This window comes from Hetaerina americana, unplaced genomic scaffold (assembly GCF_022747635.1).
Source record: "Hetaerina americana unplaced genomic scaffold, ioHetAmer1.1.p SCAF_46, whole genome shotgun sequence".
Lineage (NCBI taxonomy): Eukaryota > Metazoa > Arthropoda > Insecta > Odonata > Calopterygidae > Hetaerina > Hetaerina americana.
In genome coordinates, this window is record NW_027287052.1 from 141,164 (window position 1) to 162,605 (window position 21,442).

Consider the following 21,442-nt stretch of genomic DNA (forward strand, 5'->3'; position numbering starts at 1 on the left):
GTAACTTTTGCAAATGTCAAGTTATGACACTAAGATTTAAAGGGAATATCAACAACAGATGTACCAATTTAACAAAAAAAACAGAACTCAAATCGGAACGATGGGAGCGCCACACAGTGGTTATTCCGGGAAATTTTTGATCAAGGTAGTATATGAAAATGCATTATTTCAATATGCTCATAGCCTCTGCTATCCCAATAACTTTAATTCAAAAGTCATCCAGTAACTTTTGGTGAACTTTATCAAAGTTATCAGTGGTGGTTGCAGTTTTTGGCTATCCCTAATGCTCATCATCAGCCTCTTTAATTCACTGAATTCAGCTTAAACTGTCATGTTTAAATTCAGATGCCCAAAATTTCACAGTCATAAATGCTTCTGTAGAGTACCCATACACAGCGACCAATTCATCTTTGATTTGTGAACGCACATATTGCCATTCAAAAACAAACATTGAATTACAACACAATGATCACTTTTTTTCATTTTCACAAAAACCTTCACCACAACTCATCAAACAATTGTCAAACAATAACTGAGTTTCCAAAATGGCAGAAACTTTGGTGAGTACCTTTGCAAACATATGCGCTAACACATTCCCCAACTTTGGTAGAAGAAGGCTGCCATCTTTATGTTGAGGTTGAAAAGTATTTGGATCACTCATGTAATTTAGTACTAATGAAACGCAATGTCAGATTCAAGAGGATAAAACAGGGAAGAGAGTCGATTAAGTGGATTATATATATATTTGCATTGATTGGGATGAAAAGAAAAGAGTGCCCATGAGCTCTAGAAAAACTTATGTGTGCAAGGAGATTGGTACAATAGAAGAAAATTGAGAACATTACCAAAAAAAAGGGATATTGAAAAAGTTTCAAATGAAGCCACGGGACCAGTAAATGATAAAAGGACAAGAAAATCATGGATTACAGATAAGACGATTTGGAAGACAAAATGAGAGAATGAAATGAAAGATTGTAAACATTTAATTGGAAGGAAAAAGTACGATGAGATATATGAGGTGAAAGACAGGGCGAGGATATGGAAAGTTTACAGGGGAACAGTGAAATCAGTACTCTGCACAGAAAGGCGAAGGAACTCTATTGAAGTTAGAGGGGAAAATCGATGCAAACTATCATAATATACACGGAAAATCACATTTTTAAAGAAAAAGGAGACAAATTTTGGAAAAATATGAATAAATTTAAAAACAACATTCTTACTAATTGCCAAATTGCCATTGCTACTGATTGCAACATTGCATTCTCCCAAGTTATAACATGAGATTATTTATGCTTCCTTTAGTTTGTAGTTGATTACAGAAAATACCAATTGTAAAGGAATAACATAATGTTCTCTAGCAGTATATTGTATAACTGTTGCCACAGGTTCATTCAAAGCATGATTGGCATGTATCTATTAAATAAACACTACTGCACAGAGAAAAACCTTGCTGCCCACACCTATGGCATGACGTCCACAACAAATGAACAAGACACAAGGTACTCAAGCAACTATGTATAAAAAGATTTAGCTGCCTCTACAGCCAGCATCCTCACCACCAAACCTAAGTAATTTGCATATCTGAGTGATCAGAGACAGCTAAAGGAGCAAGTTACATCTTCCAGTGAGAGATTTGCAAGAAATCTTCAGACAAAGAACTTGTTCGGCTAGACCAACAATGATTTTTGAACTGTGAAAATATTGGACATAAACATGCACGTCATTGGGGGCATATCACAAGCTACTGTTGGGGCACACATTTCAAGTTTCTTCGAACTTGTCAAAGGAATAGTAGCTGGTGAGATAGAGAGTGATGCAACAAATGCTTGACAATTACAGCACTTGATCAATCAACACTATTGGCAGTACCCAAAGAAACTGTAGCTAATGCACATGAAAGGGGGTGGACCCCTGGTGTGACAGATGCACCCTCAGAGAGACCCTGAAAGAATACTCACCCACTGCTTCTTCTTGGCATCTGACAAATTCTGCCGATGCCTCTCATTTAACTCCTCTATCTCAGCTGCCTGCTCCTCCTTCAGCTTCTCAATATCATGCTCAAGAGATCTTAAGGCTGCCGTGACGGCCTTCTGCTTTTCCACCTCAAACTCTCGTTTCAGCTATATTGGAGAGAGGAAAGATTAAAATCGTCACACCACTTGGACGCACAATGTTTACAACTATAGAGCTGAAAATATTAAGAATTTTGGATTCCTACCATGAATAGTAAATAGTGACCCGAGGATCTTTTTACCACATAGAAGGGCTGTTTAATAGAATGACCATTGTTATTTGAGTCTCATCTTCCCTTTAGCATGGCTAGAAGATGGTTTAAAATATTATAAGGGGGTGGACAATCCATTTCAAAGGAAACAGAAAAAAAACACAGAACTCCAGACATTGCTTTAGTGAAATGAACATTAACACTGCTGCTGCCATTGTGATTCTAATGTCATCGAATAACATTGAGAGCTCTAACCACTATATATGGGAATTTCAATGGGTGCCATTCACACATTCGCAATAGAGAAGTAGACCATGACCATATGTGAGCAGTGAGTGACCACGCATACCCAAACAAAAAGGTGTTGAAGGAGCAGGTTTGTTGGCTGTTGATGTTAGAGGGAGATGAGTAGTTTCTTTCCACAAGTTTATAACCACACATGAAACTTGGCATCATCATTTTGATCCCGAGAGTAATCAGCTAAGCTCTGCATTGAAATCTCCAGCATTGCAAACATCAAATAAAGCCAAAGTTCTGCTGCATAAGTTAAGATCACATCATTTTTCGATATTCAGGGAATGGTGTCTCAGCATATCATGTCAGCATTCGGAGAACTTTCAATGGTATGTTCCATTGACAAATGTGAGTTGTGTTCCATATGCTCCACTGACAAAGGCCAGACCCATCGCAAAAGGTCACATCTGAACCACACAGCTGAATCACAACATTGCATGGCAAAACATCACACACTTTGTTGCTGGATATCTAGCAATATTAAATGTGTTCCTCATGTACTTTACGAGGGTGACTATGAAAGTTTTCAGATGCACAAAAAATAAGACACTTGAAGTGATTTTGATGACTATATTTTCTCAAAATACTTGCCAAAATATTCGACACATTTTTCCATTCTCGTAAACCACGGTTTTTCAAATCATTTTCTTCGAGTGCTCATTGTTCACTTAAGTTGGGTCCTCTTCATTACACGTATGTGATTTTTGACTATAAGGAACAGGAAAAAATCATATGGGGTCAGGTCAGGGTGGTAAGGTGGTTGAGTCATGAGTTTAACCCCCTGTGGACATCAGGAACTGCATGGTAAGGTTGGCTGTGCGCACAGATGCATTGTCATAGTGCAGGACGATTCCCTGCAGTCCTGTCTTCAGCCGCCATTCTTGAAGCTTTCAGAAACTTTTGGTGGACATACTGTTCTGTACCACTGAGCAGTAACAGTATAATATCCTTATATGTCACATGATAGTTTTCTTGCACCAGTTTTTCAACAGCGGCGATGTTTTCCTCAGTCACTGCAGCCACGGGATGCCCGCTCCTTTTCTTGTCTCTCAACTAAGTTTGATCTCTTCTAAATTCTTGAAACCACCAAAAATTGTCGCAAGGAGCAAGGTCCTTCAGCATTGCAAACAATCAAGGCTTTCAGATTCCTTTAAACCACTTAAAAGCCATTAAGAATCACTGACCAAAAGTGCTCTCTTGATGGCTACATTCTCACAATACCTGCATGCTGTGTAAACAGAAACAAACAAAGGCCTCTAAGCAACCGTAATAAACCGAGCAAGATGCACTTACTGCACAAGATTACTCCGAAAGGACACTGCTGTTGACCCGCTTTCTTAAAAAGGCATGAATAGACAACAACATAGTCTTGACTGAAAACTTAAGTAGAGACCCTCGTATAGTCCAGACCTAGCTCCAAGTGACTTTTTCCTGTTTCCTATTGGAAAGGAATACCTCCATGGAAAACATTATTTCCCATTGAAAGCAGTTGTGAAAGCTTCGGAGGCAATTTTGAAAGGAAGAATCAAAAATGGCTTAAGATGTGTCCATTGCACCCAAGGCGGACCACTTTGGGGATTGCCATCAAAATTTCGACAATGAGTAAAGGTATGCTGTTCCAAATATTTACAATCATCTTCGTTGAACAGCCCTCACAACATATTCCCGTCGGATGTGAAATAGGTCATCCTGATGGTGATACAATATTTTTTAATGTTCACCTGACATTTTCAAGATCTACCAACACGAGAAAAATGTACTGCATGAACTAAGACAAAATGAAAAAGAGTAATTTATTAGTTTAAAATATGGAATGCAACATATTTGCTTGAATGCCATTGGTTCACCCATTGGTTCAAATTTGAGCATTGTATTTAAAAATAATGAGGGTTAACATTATTTTTTTGATCCAATTAAGGAGAAGTAATTAGTGTATATTTTGATAACTACTGTTTATATTTTTCTATCTAACTCCCAGAGCCAATACAATGATGACGTAGAGCATAGTTCACGCTTTGAAATGATTGCAGTATGCAATATAGGAATAAAGCCAAGTTTATCACAACCCATGGATAGAAAGATTGCTTGTGCCCAGTCCCTCCCTTACCCGCTCGGCCAGCTCTTTGAGAGCCCTTTCAGAATCCTTGGAGCTCTTCCTGCTCTTCGAAGATGACATTGCCTCGGCAGCATCCTGGGAAAAAACACACGAGACTCGTTAAAGGCACATTTATGACAAAAAATTATGCAATGAACAACTTTATGATAGACATTCCTATGCATGTCTTCAAATGATGGAACCCAAAACATACAATACATATTTTTAAGGTGCAAGGCAGACAAGAAGCACCTCTGCTTTCTGCCAGAAGGCAGAAAAAACAAAAATATAAGGCAGTGATCGGGATGTGACTGAAATGTCACACACCATTGTCACAACTTTCTTGTGTGAGTTCATTGGTTCTACAGTTTGTTTTCATCTTAAACAAAATGTTTCCGTGTCTATTTTTATAAACGTTGTGTTAAGTCAATGCAGATAATAAATAATGTTGCATTGGACACAGAACTATAAATTTGTCACTTCAACATTCATTGTCCCATATGAAATATTTAAATGAATATTTACAAAATAAAAATTAAAGTTAATAAAGACAGATCCTTCACCTTCGTGGATAAGTGCACCCATTTCGGCCTGTCTCGGTAAACTCTCCATATCCTTAAGAGCACTGCTTGTTCCACCATGTTTCCTATGCCCTAACCTATTTCCCACCTCAGTTTATTGTTTAATAACTCTTTGCACTGTATTCTCCCTAATTCTGTGTTCAAATTCTTTCTTTCGCCCACCTTCCAAATCATTATCAATGATCTACTGCTTCCTAACCCTCAATCTATTTACCATTCCCATTGTTTCTTTTGCTGCTTTGAGATATTCCCATTCTTCTTCGACTGTACCCATCCCCTTATTCTCGCTCAGAAGTTAATCAACTGCCTCCTTGCACTTCTTCCTTTTTGCCGAAGTTTTATACTCTTTTACTCCCTCATTCTATTAAATTCAATGCTGTTACACTTCATGAGCACACTAAATCGTGATCCTAATCCGCATCTGCTCACAGAAAACAGCGTGAGTTAATCACATTATCACAAAACCAATGCATAACCACAACATAGTCTAACTGATGTCTTCCTGTATCTCACAGCGATTACCATGTGAACATACATCTACTGCGGTGCTCATATTAAATGTATGGTAGTTATTAATAAGATAATTCTCCTGCAAAATCACATTTTCTACTCTACTCAGTCACTCCTTTCCTCTACACAATACTCTCCTAGATAGAAACCTTTAAGGAGACGGAGACCCATGAGGGTTTTCTGAAACATTCACACTTTCTGATGTCAGAGGGAGGAAACTCAAGAGCCTTGGGAATGGCGAAGGAAACTCGCCAGGTGACAGGCTGAACAGGATGCGACAATACATAAGCCTTTTTTTTTTGTTTTTTGGAAAATCATTCCAAAAGTAAAAATGCAAGTATAATGCAATGGGTTTCATATTATTTCCATGGAGAGATCAGACCCCTCTGACCTCAAAGGTAAATATATAAATTTATGAGGAAGCCAAAGAACATTCATGACGATAATCATAAGATGAACTGCTCCATTGAAAGAAATGGAAAAAAATTAAGCTGCATCCCGCTTGGTAGAAAATTATGCAAACATGGTTGATTGAAAAAGGAAAATGGGTCAGATTTGCCATCTCTGGCCTCATAGTGTTAACTCTATTATGAGAACCGTATCAAAAGTTGCAAAATGTATTTGAGTCAAGGTAACATTATGACTATCAGCAAACAGAAAATCCTAAAAACAGCACGACTTCAACCATAAATAGTGCCAACCAACTTTAGCATTAACAATTTAAGGAATTTATGTTTTTCACTCAAAAAAATATCAAAATAATCAGTGAAATACTGGTTTTTTTTAAGAGGGGTTCTTGGGCTCCATGAAAAGCCCCTCTTCAGTGAAGAAGGACTTTTTGGGTAGTATGACGTTGGGTTGTTTTAAAAGGAGAGACAAGATATTTGGTGTTGTGTCCATCCAAAAACTACCTCAACCGGAAGACCACCTATGATAATATTCCTTCCGATTTTAAATACCTAATGTTTTTCATGGACTATCCTATTGCCCTAATCCTTAGGAGCCCCTGTGTATAGCGTACAGAGCCTCCCTCAAAGGGACAGAATAGACAAGAGAAACTAGAGTGGAGAGGTCAGAGTCACTCAGAAACTTCCGTTATAATGAAGCTCTCCTTGGAGAAATTTTCTGGACTCATCAATTGATGGATGAATAACGCCAATGGCATTTGGTGCGGGGTCATTTGATGTTCCCTGACAGCATAGGCTTCACTCGATGAAACTGCTGCCTCTAGGTTCTCCGTGTTGGTTGCATCATGGGTTGAGCATTGAAATTCTCACCTGTTTCACCATCATGCGTGGAGGTGTTTGGATGGAGATGGACCTGGTGCTGGGCTCCTGGCAGGATGATGACACCATGTCTTCTGGTGCTGGCCCCTCCTTCTGAAAAGAGGGAACAGTCTCAATACTGACACTCAGGAAAATATTTTCTCTCATCCAACTTCATTTGTGCCTTTGACAAAAATACATAGGAGTTGACTTCTTGACAAATTTAATAACTTATTCTACTTTCTAGGATAGTATTACTAAAATTAGAATAGATGGGCATTTAAAACAGTGAGACTGATTTAAATGCTCATCTTGGAAAATGTCACCCATAACACAATATTTTCAATTTCAATTGTTCTTCATGATTTCCTTAATCATTCTAAATGGAGGGCTTCTAGAAAATTCACATTTCATGTGGATTCCTTTTCCACATGGTTTTCTATGCACAGAGAAAAAGTTTCACATGTCATCAAACAGAAGTAAGGGAATATTTCATAAAGGTTTCATCCAATATCTAGAGTGCAGATGAAAAAGATACACATATATAAATAAATTCTTATACCTGCTTATACATGGTACAGTGCTTAAATCCGGACAAATTTCAATTTGAATTTCCCGCCATATTGTAGTTCCACTGGAGGTCCCAATTGACATTCTTGAAAGCTATAGGCATCTAGTAAACAGTCATAGCTTCAAAATGGCTGAAATGTTACGTACAAGTGCGGAGTACAATCGAAGAGCTGCTATTATCGAAAGTGCTAGCACTGGCCTTTTTTTTAAATAGTTTGATTCTTATGGTACCCCAGATCAACTGTTTACGATATTGTGGTAGAGTGTAATGATGCTTCGAAGAAGTCTGGAGGTTTCCCTAACCTGGCGATGAAATCTCATTTGAGGAAACCCGTGCTTGCCCGGTTTTAAGCACCGCACCCTGTACTTATCAATTAAAGAAAAAAATACCGTGGAACCTCACTTAACGATCACCTTCCATTGCACGTAATTCACATAATGAGCAAAAATATCGGTCCTGAAATTGAATTGCTAAACTAGTGATTTTTCGCATAATGAGTGATGCGGAGAGGGGAAATCCTGGACCAGCTACTGCAGTTTGTCTCTAGCGCTCGTCCTGGTAGCATCTTAGCATCACAAGTGATCACATATATTTCCAAACTTGTGTTCAAGTATATTATTGGTGATTTTTTGAGCACACTTTTAAAATTGACCCTGAAGAAAACTCCGCAATAAGAAAGCCATTTGAGAATAAAAATAACAATAGAAATGAGAAGTAAAATCATTGAAAATGGGAACAAGTTATGAACATGGTTGACCCAAAGTGCACATCAACAATGCATAGACATCAACAATTGGCCTTTTATTCCAGAATACCGACAACACTTGGGAGACAGATGCTTCAAATAGAGTGAAAAGAGTATCTACACAACGGTTATATATTCTCAATGATGTTGAAAGGTTGCTTCTCATCTGCATAAACGAAAAGCGATTGCAATGCGTCACCATTAATGAGAACATAATTTGTGAGAAGGGGAAAGCAATTTTTGCCAACCTCGCTAATAAGAGGTCAGGAACATCAACGGCCAAACAAGTATTTAAGGGGAGCCATGCGTAGTTCGAGAAGTAGACGAGAAGAACAGTCATCCATGGTATTGTGAGGCATGGTGAAGCAGCAAGCTCCAAGTCAAAGGAAGTAGATAACTTCATTGGCGACTTCAAAAATCTCGTAGATTCTGAGAAGTACCTGCCACAACATATTTCTAATTGTGACAGCCTGATTTTCTTCGGGAAGAAGATACGAAAGAGAACCTATATTAGTGCACATAACAGTAGAAGAGAATGCACTGGCCGACCACAGGGCAATGAAAGGCCGTCTCACGCTGCTATTTTGCACAAATGCGAGCAGCGATTTGATAATCAAATCCCTCCTTGTTTACCATTCAGAAACTCCACGTGCCTTCAAAAGCTCTCAAGTCCAAAAGAGCAGGCTAAATGAGATGTGGAGGTTATGGGAAACTTTTGCACTGTACCATGTGTGTGAGGCATCACCGTAATTAGGCAGTGGCAATGCGTGCCATAAATTTATTTAACGATCATTTTGAGCCACATATTTACAAAATGTTTCAAGTGTTGGCAAAAACAATGTATCTAGACAGCTTTATAGTAAAAATATAATTCGGCACATACCAATAATAATGACACTGACACACAAGATAGAGCGTAAAAAACTTGCTAGTCATGTACACTGAGAGAACTTAACTGGAAGACTAGCGGTTGGATTATGGTGGTTTAAGTAGCATTGTCAAAGATATGAGATAAAGGAGAAACATGAGTGCTGACAGCAATACGGTTTGCAGAAAATGCAGGGTTTACTGCATTATCTTTGAGATGCTTGCAATCCCAGAGGTGGCAGATATCTTTCAGTGGTGTCCCAATCCCTACTTGAGGTGCTTAGTGGAGAGCACTTTGAGTGCATATGCCGTACATCACATGGGACGTTAACCTGCAGACCCCTTGGTGCCTTTCGTTAAGAGCAGGCTAATGCCGAAGATGGGTTTCTCTCCACCCTTCATCCTTTCCTGTCCATCCCTAATGGTGCAGATGACCTCAGCTGTCGGTCACCTCCCCTAAATACTACTACTAAAATGTTTGCAAAAATCTAATCTTCTGGGACACGATCACAAATACGTATGAAACTCTACCCAGTATCATTTTACATGCAAACACTACCAAAATTACAACTTGTTTACTCATACAATTATTCTGGGATAAGAATTCAGGTCTCATAAGAGTTTATTATTTATGTGCCCAGTTCGCACATTTTTCTCAATGACTATTTTTAAGCATGATTCATTTTGCCAGAATGATCACTGGTAGTGGCAATTGGGAAGATCATGAAAGGAGCTGGCTCTAATGGCAAATTTCTTAATGACACAACATTTCCTGCCCACTCACCATTACATTCCCATTGGCCTCCCGATTTCCCATCCCCCCTCACTCATACCGCAACCCCAGCATATTCATTCCGCCCCAACCCTCTGGCACAATCTCCCCCAGAGGATGGGGAGGAGGTCAACATGCCAGCCAGTACCCTTAACGTCAACTCTTTTACCCATTCTCCATTCACCAACTACCATGCTCACTGTCGACAACATAAAAGACCAAACATTTTTTTTTGTATTTTTCATCCAACTGTGACAAAACTCATGGTGATGAATCAATAACTAAGCTGAACAAATCCACCACAGACACAAGTGTAGCTCAGTGAATTTCACTTCCACAAAGTGTGAGAAAGGAGAAGAATTGCGCTAGGCAAAGAGGCTTTCACAAGGAGGAGGGAGTTAATTATAGGGACATTGAGTAAGGATGTTAAGAAAAGACTCATAAAAACTTTGATATGGAGCGTAGCTATGTACGGCGCGGAAACGTGGTCATTGAAGCAGGAGGATAGACGTAGACTGGAGGCTTTTGAAATGTGGGTGTGGAGAAGAATGGAGAAGACCGGCAGAGGGATGTTGAAGACTGTAATAGAGGGGAGAATGTTGGGCAAACGAGGAAAGGGAAGGAACAGGATAGGGATGTTGGACGGGATGAAGGGAGGAAGAAAGTACTCAGAGCTGAAGAGGGACCTGAAGTAAAGTAGGATGTTGTGTTTTGTGCTTTGTTAGAAGTCACAAAATATTTATTTGGTAGTTTTGTCCATCCAAAAATCTACCTTAACCGGTAGATTACTTGATAATAAAGAGTGACCAGCCATGGTATTGTGAATTTTCAAGTAAGCACAGAGCATGTTTGTTGAAGCACCTCATACATACAACAGTTCCATAAGCGTGCAGTGTGGTGTGCACTGAGTGCAGCGCTCACCTTGATTGATTTTCCAGTTCTGCACGTGGACGAAATGGAGCTCTCCTCATCTTGAGATGCCTCCCCCTCCGAGTTCTCCCCCTTGGCCCCCCTTCCCCCACCGCCCTCTCCCTCCTCATCCGACTTGGGTGCCCTGCCCTTCCCCCTCCCTCCCCTCTCCTGCTTCCGCTTCCTCCCACGACCCCTCCCGCCCCCACCCTTGGCCTTCTTCACTTCACGCTCGCTCTCCTGCAAAAGCACCAACCAACACACGGAACATGCATTGACATGAGTGATACGCCCAATTGGGGAATGGCTATGACTATTCTGGGAGTTGCCCATTGCATATGAGAATGAACCACAAAGCACACACAACCTGCCTGTAGTGTCACCCTTTTGGATAATTGGAGAAAAACAAGCACACATGTATAAGTTAATTTTAAACAGGCAGCAAATAATTTAATATTGATTTCACTGAAGTGAAAAAAACAATATGTATATTTACACCAAATTTTTTATTAGGCACGGCTAGTTTCAATGCATTGGGGTCATTCCTCAGGTCACCTGAGGAATTATGCCCATGCATTGAAACTAACCATACCTTACAACAAATTTGGTGGAAAGAGACACTTTGTTTTTATAGTTCAGTGATAATTTCCTCAAAGTTAAGCCTGAAAACATTGAATATAATATTGATTTAGACATTTTAAATCTGTCTTGAAATATTATGATAACTCCCAAAACATAAGATTGTTAAATTACATTGTAATTATTAACTCCTACAATTCAGATTAACACACATTAAAAGAGGTATTGTTTCTAAAGGCATAAAAATGATTTTTTTCTTCAAAAGTGAAATTTGAAAGCACCTTAACAAACATTTGGACACAATAGTTAAATTTAAAATCATGTTTTTTATAATATCATATGTTCTTTCCAAATAGTCTCAAAAATAAAAGATATCTGCTCAAAATTTAAAATTGCAATCTTTGACACCACAAAAATATAATTTTTCATCATACATTTATTGTAACCTAGATTACAATTATCCCATGATTTGTCATTTTCTTGATGTTCTGAGAATGTTTTAATCTTTCTGATCTAATCTTATCCAACCATACGTGCACACATTTGGATTTTGAAATATCCCACAATTTACAACAATGGACGGAAGGAACACCGTGTGATGGGCACACACTAAACACCGAAACTGACTAATGAGACATAAGGATAATATACTACCTTGATCAAAAAGTTCCCGGAATAACCACTGTGTGGCGCTCCCATCGTTCCGATTTGAGTTCTGATTTTTTTGTTAAATTGGTACATCTGTTGTTGATATTCCCTTTAAATCTTAGTGTCATAACTTGACATTTGCAAAAGTTACGTAGCCAAGAGTACATCTATCTCTGTGTGTGTTGGCGATTTTTTACAATCTCAGAAATGGATTTAAATTTGCAACAACGAACTTGTATTAAATTTTGCGTAAAAAACGGATTTAGGGGCGCACGGACGTTGGAAATGTTGGAAAAGTGTTTCGGCAACGATTCTTTAAAAAAAACGGTCGTTTACCAGTGGCACGAGCGGTTCAGAAGTGGTCGTGAGTCAATCGAAGATGATGAACGCAGTGGCAGATCATCGACATCGAAAGTCGGTGAAAAAATTGATAAAGTAAAAGAAATGTTGGTCAATAACCGCAAATTAACCATCAGAGAAATAGCGGAGGACTTGAACATTGCCTATGGATCCGCCCAAGACATTGTGGTTAATGATTTGGGTTTCCGTCGTGTAGCAGCAAAGTTGGTGCCAAAAGACCTCAATTTCATGCAAAAAAGAGACCGTGTTGACGTCGCAAAAGACATGATTTGCGAGGCTGAATCCGATCCCACATTCATCAAAAGGATCATTACTGGAGACAAGACGTGGGTTTATGAGTACGACACGCAATCCAGACATCAGGCAAGTGAATGGCGTTCACCAAATGAGCCGAGACCAAAAAAACCACGTCGTTTTCAGTCAAAAAAGAAGGCAATGCTGACGGTTTTCATGGATTACAACGGTGTAGTGCATCATGAATTTTTGCCAGAAGGCCAGACAGTAAACAAAGAGTATTATTTGGGCGTTATGAGACGTTTGCGTGAAGCAATTCGCCGAAAGAGACCAGAAATGTGGGCAGAAAACTCGTGGATTTTGCACCATGATAACGCACCGTCGCACAGTGCTATCATTATTCGTAATTTTTTGACGAAAAATGCAACAAATACCATCCAACAGCCACCGAATTCACCTGATTTGGCTCCCTGTGACTTCTTTCTGTTCAATCGAGTTAAAAAACCACTACGGGGAACGCGTTTTAGCAGCCGAGAGGAAGTAATGGAAAAATCGCAGGAAGCACTGATGGACACACCGAAAACCGAATATAAAAAATATTTCGAGGATTGGATCAAGCGCTGGCATAAGTGTGTTGCAGTCGATGGGGATTACTTTGAAGGGGACAATATAGATTTAGATGAATAAACTTGTATTTTTAATTTTCTGAATAAATTCCGGGAAATTTTTGATCAAGGTAGTATATATATGTGATCATAAGGATGATATATATATGAAGCACAGCTTAAGTCCTTCCTCGAGTAGTGCCCATTATTGCTCTCACTGTCGTGGCTGGGCTTTCTATCACCACATTGGTGCACCAGTGTCAGTCCAATGCTATAACAACTCTCCATACGTCACAGATTGGGTGCCTCCCGCCTAATGCCGCACCTGATAGTAACTTAACATCTGAACTTATCTAACACTGTAACATCGAAAGTTGTCTACAAGTCACAAGACAATTCACTGGAAAAATAATTAATTTACTATTTTTTCCCAAATCAGGCGAAGTTACTGGTTGCCTTTATGACAAATTTCAATAATATCACTGTTCTAATCCAGTTGTGAGCTATAGTTTTAATATTTCCTCGAAAGTAAATCCTAAAAATATTCTCCAATAATTCGTAAATGTTAAGATGCATGTGGTAGCATGTTTAGTTACATCTCACATGTGGTACTGTTGCGAAACTTATACGCATTGGGCCAACGAAGATGTCGTCCCTCTGCTCAAACATTGCATCTCTCCTGAAAAAAAACTAAAGAGTCTACAGTCACTCGACCTTAAGTAAAATGAGAGAGTTGTAAAGGCATAGAAAATGGTTGCCTTTAATACAAATTTTGATTTTATCAAAATAATAGGGGAAACTAAGAGTTACAAAAAAAAAGTTAAAATTAAAATGACCTCATGGATTCTAAAGAGAGAAGAATGTCACACAGTATTGCACCTAATCTTGAGGAAATTCGTGAATTATACTTCAGAACACGGAAAGAGGAACACTTTTGTTTCAGGCCACCTCTGACTGAGAAGATGATACGATGATGATAGAGTTTTAGTAAATGCAGATATGAGTAAAAAAAACTAACACTAAAATGCTCTTATATTCCCAAAGCCTGAGGAACTTGTTAAGTACTACATATTAAATCATGCAATGATTGGGAATACTGTATCAACAAAAATGATTACACATGAAGCGAAAGGTCGCTGACAGCAGATTTTTCTGGGATGTCTTGAAGAGAAATTGCCTACACATAGGTACCAGAACTACAATAGAACAAAACCTGTCACTTGAATACGTACAAAAGGAAGTTTATAAGGCACCAAGTCATGATGGCACACCGACAGTAAGAATGAAATGGCAGTCAATGTCTAGTGTTTTTAATGACTTAAAAAAAAGTCCTGGCAAAAGGTTAAAACTGCGACTATCATAAAGTTTTCTAAAAACCGTGGAATTAGCAATGTTCTAGATGGGAGAGAAGATTACATTTGCATGAGGAAAGTGACAACCCCTTGGGTGAGTAACTAAGAAAATGATTTTGCATCGGTGATGACAAATTTCTGGCATTATAGGACACATTGATAGAGCTGCTAATTTTTTAATGTCACAATTTCATTTACTTCGTATGAAGATACTTTGATGCTTTTCTGTTTAGTTCAAGTATTTCTCCCAAACTCTAACTTGAAAAATCACAGTATATCTTATGAGCTGGGAAAAACGATACATACACACCTTAAACTAGCGGATGAATACAAATTGAACGAGTGTAATGCTGACATATCAAATTGCTTAAATTTGTGCCTTTCCCAGGCACGATTCATGAACAACACAGCAGAAAACAACAAGCAAAAACTCAAACTAATTAAGAGGAAATGGAGGCTCTCGTACTAATCTCCCCTCTATTACTCACGGCTTCACTTTCACTCTCCTCCGCCGGCTCCTCCTCTGCCTCCTCTTGCTCCTCCTCCGCCTCCTCTTGTTCCTCTTCCTCCTCCGCCTCCTCCTCCTCATCCTCCTCCTCCTCCATCTCCTCTTCATCCTCATCCTTGGCTGCCGCTCCGTTCTCCACGCCACGCCCACCCGCATTCTCCTTCCCCCTCCCTCCCCCTCCAACCTCCTCCTCATCCTCCTCCTCCTCTTCTGATTCCTCCTCCTCGCTCGAGTCCGTCAACTCCACGCCCTTCTCCAGCATTTCCTGGTGCTTCCTCAACTCCTCACATGCCTTGGTCCACGAAGATGTTCTTTTCACCTGGATGCGCAGTGAGAGGGGAAAATTTAAGGCTTCACTTACATAGCTCACATTAGTTACTCTCAGGGTGATCGAGTGTGCTCAAAATAAGAGATTTTTGTGGGTGACATAACCTAAAATATCTACCAAAAAATAGATCGATTCAGAAAAAGAAACCAAAACCTATTTGATCACAAGTTGAAAATAAAAGAAATAATGTACCGACTATACCAATTCAATGTACACAGTTTGATTTTTACCAGAAGATCCCAAAGACTTATTAGCAATATTTGAGGGGCATATGAATGCATTGAGGTCCACAAGAATTGAATAAATTTCAGGATTTTCCAAAAGGCGAATAAATGCAAATTTCTATCATGTGCTGATACTTAAATAAAATTTTGAAAGTTAAAATTAAATCACATGCATAAGTTACGAAAAAATGCTACAAAAAATCAACAAAAATATGGCATAGAAATCATGATAGCTTTCTCAGATGAATGTACTGCAATAATACAGGTATAAATATCTGTTTTAGATTCACATTATTTTTAAGTGGCTGAAAAATTATGGTCTTTTCTCTCTTATTCATTTAAGTAAAATAACACTGCTACCCTTGATCGATGATGGAAAAAGGCAATTTCACATGAAACGGCTGGGATTTAATGCATATATTCTAACATAATGGCACAACATCCCTCAAATACAAACATAGCAGGTATATAAAGCTTAAATCCACCGTTCACTCACAGATTGCGATAGTAAGCTATTAAGTTACTATGGACATGCCATTCTTTTGTTAAACAAAATAATCGGTGCACATCATCAGCAATAGAATAACAACAACCTAAATGTTTGGTATAGTAATGACGTCATGTTTCTTCCCTAAAAGAGAGCATAAGTGGGAAGCTCTGCTTTTCTGCTTTAATTTGAAAAAAATCGGCTGCCGAATCGCATCGAATGCTTGTTGAGGCCTATGACGACAGTACTTTATCGGAAACAACTTGCAGAGATTGGTTTTGTCAGTTTAAAGACAGCCATTTTGACCAAAGTGTGAAAATCGCAACCTCGGAAGGTTGAGGGTTTTGCCTGGATTCCTCAGAATCCGCTCACATAATGCCAATTTATTTACTCAAATCTATTTACTTGTTTAGATTTTAGTCATTACCAAATATAGAAGATTTGACATGAAGTTTATACTTTTCTCAGTCTCATAATTATGCTAAATACCTTCTATGACTCACTGAAAGAATTATTCTCAGCGTCCAGGACTAGTATGACAAATATGACAAGGAAATTTTACAATACAGAGGAGCACCATCCGTGTCTACTTGTGTCTGTTACATTCACGTGAAATTTTCATGATTCAGACCTCTGGCCTATTCCATATTCAAGATTTGTTAATGTTTACTGAGGTATTTAATTATTTTAATTACTGCCTTTAACTCAAAATGGAACCTCACAAAACATATGTTCAAGACAAACAAGCAAGGCAACAGCTAAGACTTTAATGCTTTCACAGGTCAATGGGGTGCAGCACACTAAATTTTCCATCGATTTGATTTATACTAACCAAATAATTCTAGTTTCCTTATTTATATGACCCAGAATGCACAGGAACACGCAGAATAGAAGAAGCTAATTGGTGATGTGATTGATTTAGAAATGAGCTGCTATGTTGCCTTAATAAAAACTGGTAAACTCTACTGTATATAATTTGAATAGACCAATAGATTGAATAGACCAATCTTTTTGGCCTTCAAATCTTTGCAAACAGCAGAGGAAGACCTGAGTCTCACCTGGAGCGTGTGGATGTTGACTGTAATTGGTCGGATATGGCTCTTCTCAATGTTAGCTCTCTGATGCTGGCTCCCGAAAAACCTCACATCATAATGGTCCCCTTCTACTTTGATGACCTGAAATGCAACAAAGAAAACAATTTACAAACACTGATAGAATTGAAATGGAAGGAGACAAATATTAGATTCCCTTTAAGAAACTGCTCAATGAAAATGTGTCCTACATAGAATTTGATAATGGTTTGCTATTGCAGATGGGACATTGCAATCTTATATTTCATCTTTGTTCAACTCTTCAACCTCTTCACTTAGCCTCAGTTGTTTTTTTTAACAATCTGCCCATGAGCATACAAAATAAGTTCCCTGAGACTGATTTGCCGGCCCCGGTGACGGCAGGGTAACGTCCTTGCATGCCAACCCAGTGGTCACGGGTTCGATTCCTGCCTAGGTGAGTTTTTCTCCTCTCTAGAAGGCTTTGGTGTTTCTAAATGTCTATTGTTATATTATTGGCAGAAGTGCTGTTTTCAGATTAATGTAAAATAAATAAATAAATTTAGATTGGGGATCACAGATGTCTTAATTTTTAGAAAACAAATTTATCACATCAATTTGAGTGGACAATAATTAAGAAACTAGTTGATGGATACACAGGAGAAATACAGTGACTATATTTTTTCGAATCAGCACAAATACCCAAAATAAGAGCAGCAATTACGCCCATTACATCCTCCTAAATTATCAAGATAGCCTGTTTCTCTACAAAGGATAGTGAGAGTTGGATTAGGGGCACACTGACCTTTGCAGGCCAATATGGAAATCCCTTCTGCTTGGCATAAACAAGATCGTGAGGAGGACGGCAGGGCTTGCAAAACCAGTGCTTGTCCGCCTTCTCATTCGACATCCTGTAGCAGTCCTTGCACCGACGTATCTCCCCGAGGTCGTACACACAGTCACGAAGCATTTGTCGCGCTTGATCGGCAAGGCTGCTGTGCACTGTCAATAAAAAAAGGAGCGTTTTGATAATCAAACAGAATGTAGCTTAAAGAGAACAAATATTTAATTAAAAGCACCCTTTTTGACTACCTCCAATGTTGGTAGACCATTTTTGACAGTCAAAGGTTAAGGTCCTCTTGTATAGAGTTCAGTGGCATGCAAAATTCAAAGACAAAGGGATGGTGAGGCAGAGCAGTTGTCCTCCCTGTGTCACCTACAAGTTATCATAAAAATGTCTGCTACACAGAAAATCATGTCAATTGGGTCTTGAATAAAGGGGGTGAGGTGACTGTCACAGCACTAGCTTTGAGCCCATGATCCTCAGCCAATTAAGCCAGGAGAAAGACTCCTAACTCCACACAAACGGGAAATAGGGCCAATTTTTATTGGTGACCGCATCGTTCCAAAGAAGATACTGGCAAAGTTGTGTGGAGTTGTCCTGAATTTCCAAAAACACTTTGACACAACCCTCAGCAAACCTGGGAGCATTCCAATTACCACACAGTGCCATCAACCACCACAATAATCAACCCTAAGTTCAATATGATAGGCCAGGGCAGAGCTCACCCAGTACTATGCCCAATGGCATGTGAAATCCACATATCAGGGTTTAAGTGCCAATTCCTTTCCTTGTGCTGCCTATGATTTCCCATGAATTTCGTGTATCCAAAAATTCACACAGCTTAGGTGAAGCTGAGGGTGCCCAGAGGTTTACCTGGGAATTGAATCTGACCCTCCTGGTCAATAGTCCAATGCTCTACTCACTCTGCTATCATGTCATCATGAAGTAACATCATTGTCAATATCTAAAGGCAGTGCCATTGTCACAATAGTGCCATAACTCTCTTTTCATTGCTGCTTCCATCAAATGAATTCAAGTCCAACTCTTGCTCCATGTTTTTGGAGAACGACTGCCCTTTTGGTTGCTTTCCTACCAATTAACTTTGGAATATGCTTGTCAGGAACTGATAATGCCTTAATACAAATTCAATCAGTTTTGCATATATTTGTCCTAAAGCAAACCATTTTCTTTGACTTCTTCTTAAACTTTTCCCCAACTTGTTTCATCAATCTCCTCCACATCTATATTGCCAATGCCTCTATTCTGATTCTATCTGCTTCCCTTCAGACACCATATGCACCATAGCATCCCCTCTGAAGATCCTTTCAAGGGTGCATAAGATGTCGTTTAGGGTATTGCTTCCATTAATATTGACATGACACATTAAGAGTTTGAGGAAGATATGATCTAATTATTACATCTCTGCAATGTAAATTAGGCACAGCGAAGTATAAAGTCATTGAGAAGAAGTCGTTAGTCTGAAGAAACAAACTTACTGCAATACATGACTAGGCATTTAAAATTTAAAAAATAAGCCAAAACAAAATAGAAACACACAAAGTGAAATGTAAGTTTGGATGAAAAAGGGAAAGAAAACTAAGACTTGACTCACCTCCATGATAAATAACTACATTATGAACAATTAGCTGGGCATCTGCACGAAATTCCTCAAGTGTCCGATACCTGAAAAAGAAAAGAGGTTCTTCTGAGTTCAAATTCCAAATTCGTACATGACATCTCTCATCGCTTCATTTTGGATTCAAACATATTGTAAACAGTTGTGAATTCATATATAAAGCTATCTAACATTTATTTAAGATACTATTTTCTCATTATCATGACAGTTTCCCTCACACATTTTATGACTCACATAAGTTTAGCCACAATTTAGGAAAACAGCCACACATCTCTAACTTGCAAATAGTATCTGCGGGGCAACCCTTTTATTACATAAGGCTTTTTGGAGCCAGGGGGACAGCTTCGATAAGTGGTCTGCCTAAAAAATACGCAAACTGGTGCAATCTGGTGGCCATGACGTGGACTATAGCCCCGCCCACTAGCGGCGGTAGTTGCCTGAGACCCAATGAGCCGTCTGTGCTTGGCGGATCGTCAAACTGTGCGTATGGTGCCAGTTATGTTAGTTTCTGTTGTCTTTTTTTTTACTATTCGTCAAAAATGGAAATTGACAAAATCACGGAGCAACGAATCAACATCAATTGTTTTAGTGAAGTGCGGTAAAAGTTATCAAGAAATTACTGAAATGTTGACAGCTGTTAACGGTGATAATGCTCTGAAGAAAACAGCTGTTTTGAAGTGGATTACGCATTTTAAAGATGGCCGACAAGACGCCACGGATGATATAAGACCCGGGACGACCTTCAACCACCTGTGTTGACGACAAGATTGATCGTGTGCAGTCCCTTGTCCTTACCGATCGTCAGGAAACTGTCCGAATGATAGCTGATGAACTGAATTTAGGAAAATCAACAGTGTACTCTATTTTAAGCAAACATTTGAGTTTAATAAAAAAGGTGTGCAAAAATTGTGCACACATACGTTCAGCATTGACTGTTCATCAGTTTCTGTCAAAAAATTCAATCTCCATCCTTGATGATCCTCCTCATTCACCAGATCTCGCCCCCTGCGACATTTTCCTATTCCCAAAATGAAAAATGTGATGAGGGGACATCACTGGGAAGATGTGGACACAATTAAGCAAGAAACGATGAAACAACTAAAAAGCCTAACTGCCAAGGACTTCCAAGGGTGCTTTAAACGGCGGAAAAGAAGATGGAATAAGTGCATAGCAACGAATGGAGAGTAAATTGAATGGAACAAAATTAATGTAGACTAAATTTTGCAAAATAAAGTTTTTATGGCCTCAGTTCACGTATTTATTGGACAGAATAGTATGTGCCACTGCATATCTGATTCCAATACACAAGAATATTTTTAATACATTGGGGATCAATTTTAAGTAAATCCTCGCTAACTCAAACCGGCTTGACCCAACACCAGCTTAATCTAGATGGAGTTCACCAATGTGGCCTGGGTGGTTTCTATTGGGGTCGTATAAGAGGAAGGTATAATGAGAGTGCATGCAATGAAATGTGCCACTAAACATTGCAAAGGGACATACTTTGAGTTGGCTGCTTTGACGGTCATGCTGGGCAGATCCATGGGGTGATAAAGGAGATGTTCCATCCTCCACAGCCCATTGTCCTCGTCAATGACCCACTTCAGCATCCCATCACGACCCGCATTCCCGCCCAACGGACTCCCCACCAGCACCCCCTTCTTCACCGATGAGGCAGGGGATATTGACGTCGCACGGTCAACACAATATGACGTCTTGCTTGGGATTTGACGTTCTGTCACCTTCATTGGCAGC

General features: G+C 39.2%; 1 protein-coding gene across 1 annotated transcript in view; it reads right to left on the reverse strand.

The window, feature by feature from the left end:
* The window catches only part of LOC139693282 (zinc finger MYND domain-containing protein 11), a 40,096-nt gene that overhangs the window by 4,536 nt on the left and 14,118 nt on the right, over positions 1-21,442 (reverse strand). The window contains exons 6-14 of the mRNA XM_071591394.1: positions 21,191-21,441; positions 19,664-19,734; positions 18,013-18,209; positions 17,217-17,333; positions 15,310-15,438; positions 10,846-11,073; positions 6,982-7,083; positions 4,626-4,709; positions 1,959-2,120 (exon numbers count right to left, since the gene is read on the reverse strand). Of these exons, the coding sequence (XP_071447495.1) occupies positions 1,959-2,120; positions 4,626-4,709; positions 6,982-7,083; positions 10,846-11,073; positions 15,310-15,438; positions 17,217-17,333; positions 18,013-18,209; positions 19,664-19,734; positions 21,191-21,441 (1,341 nt within the window). The remainder of the gene's footprint in view (positions 1-1,958; positions 2,121-4,625; positions 4,710-6,981; positions 7,084-10,845; positions 11,074-15,309; positions 15,439-17,216; positions 17,334-18,012; positions 18,210-19,663; positions 19,735-21,190; position 21,442) is intronic.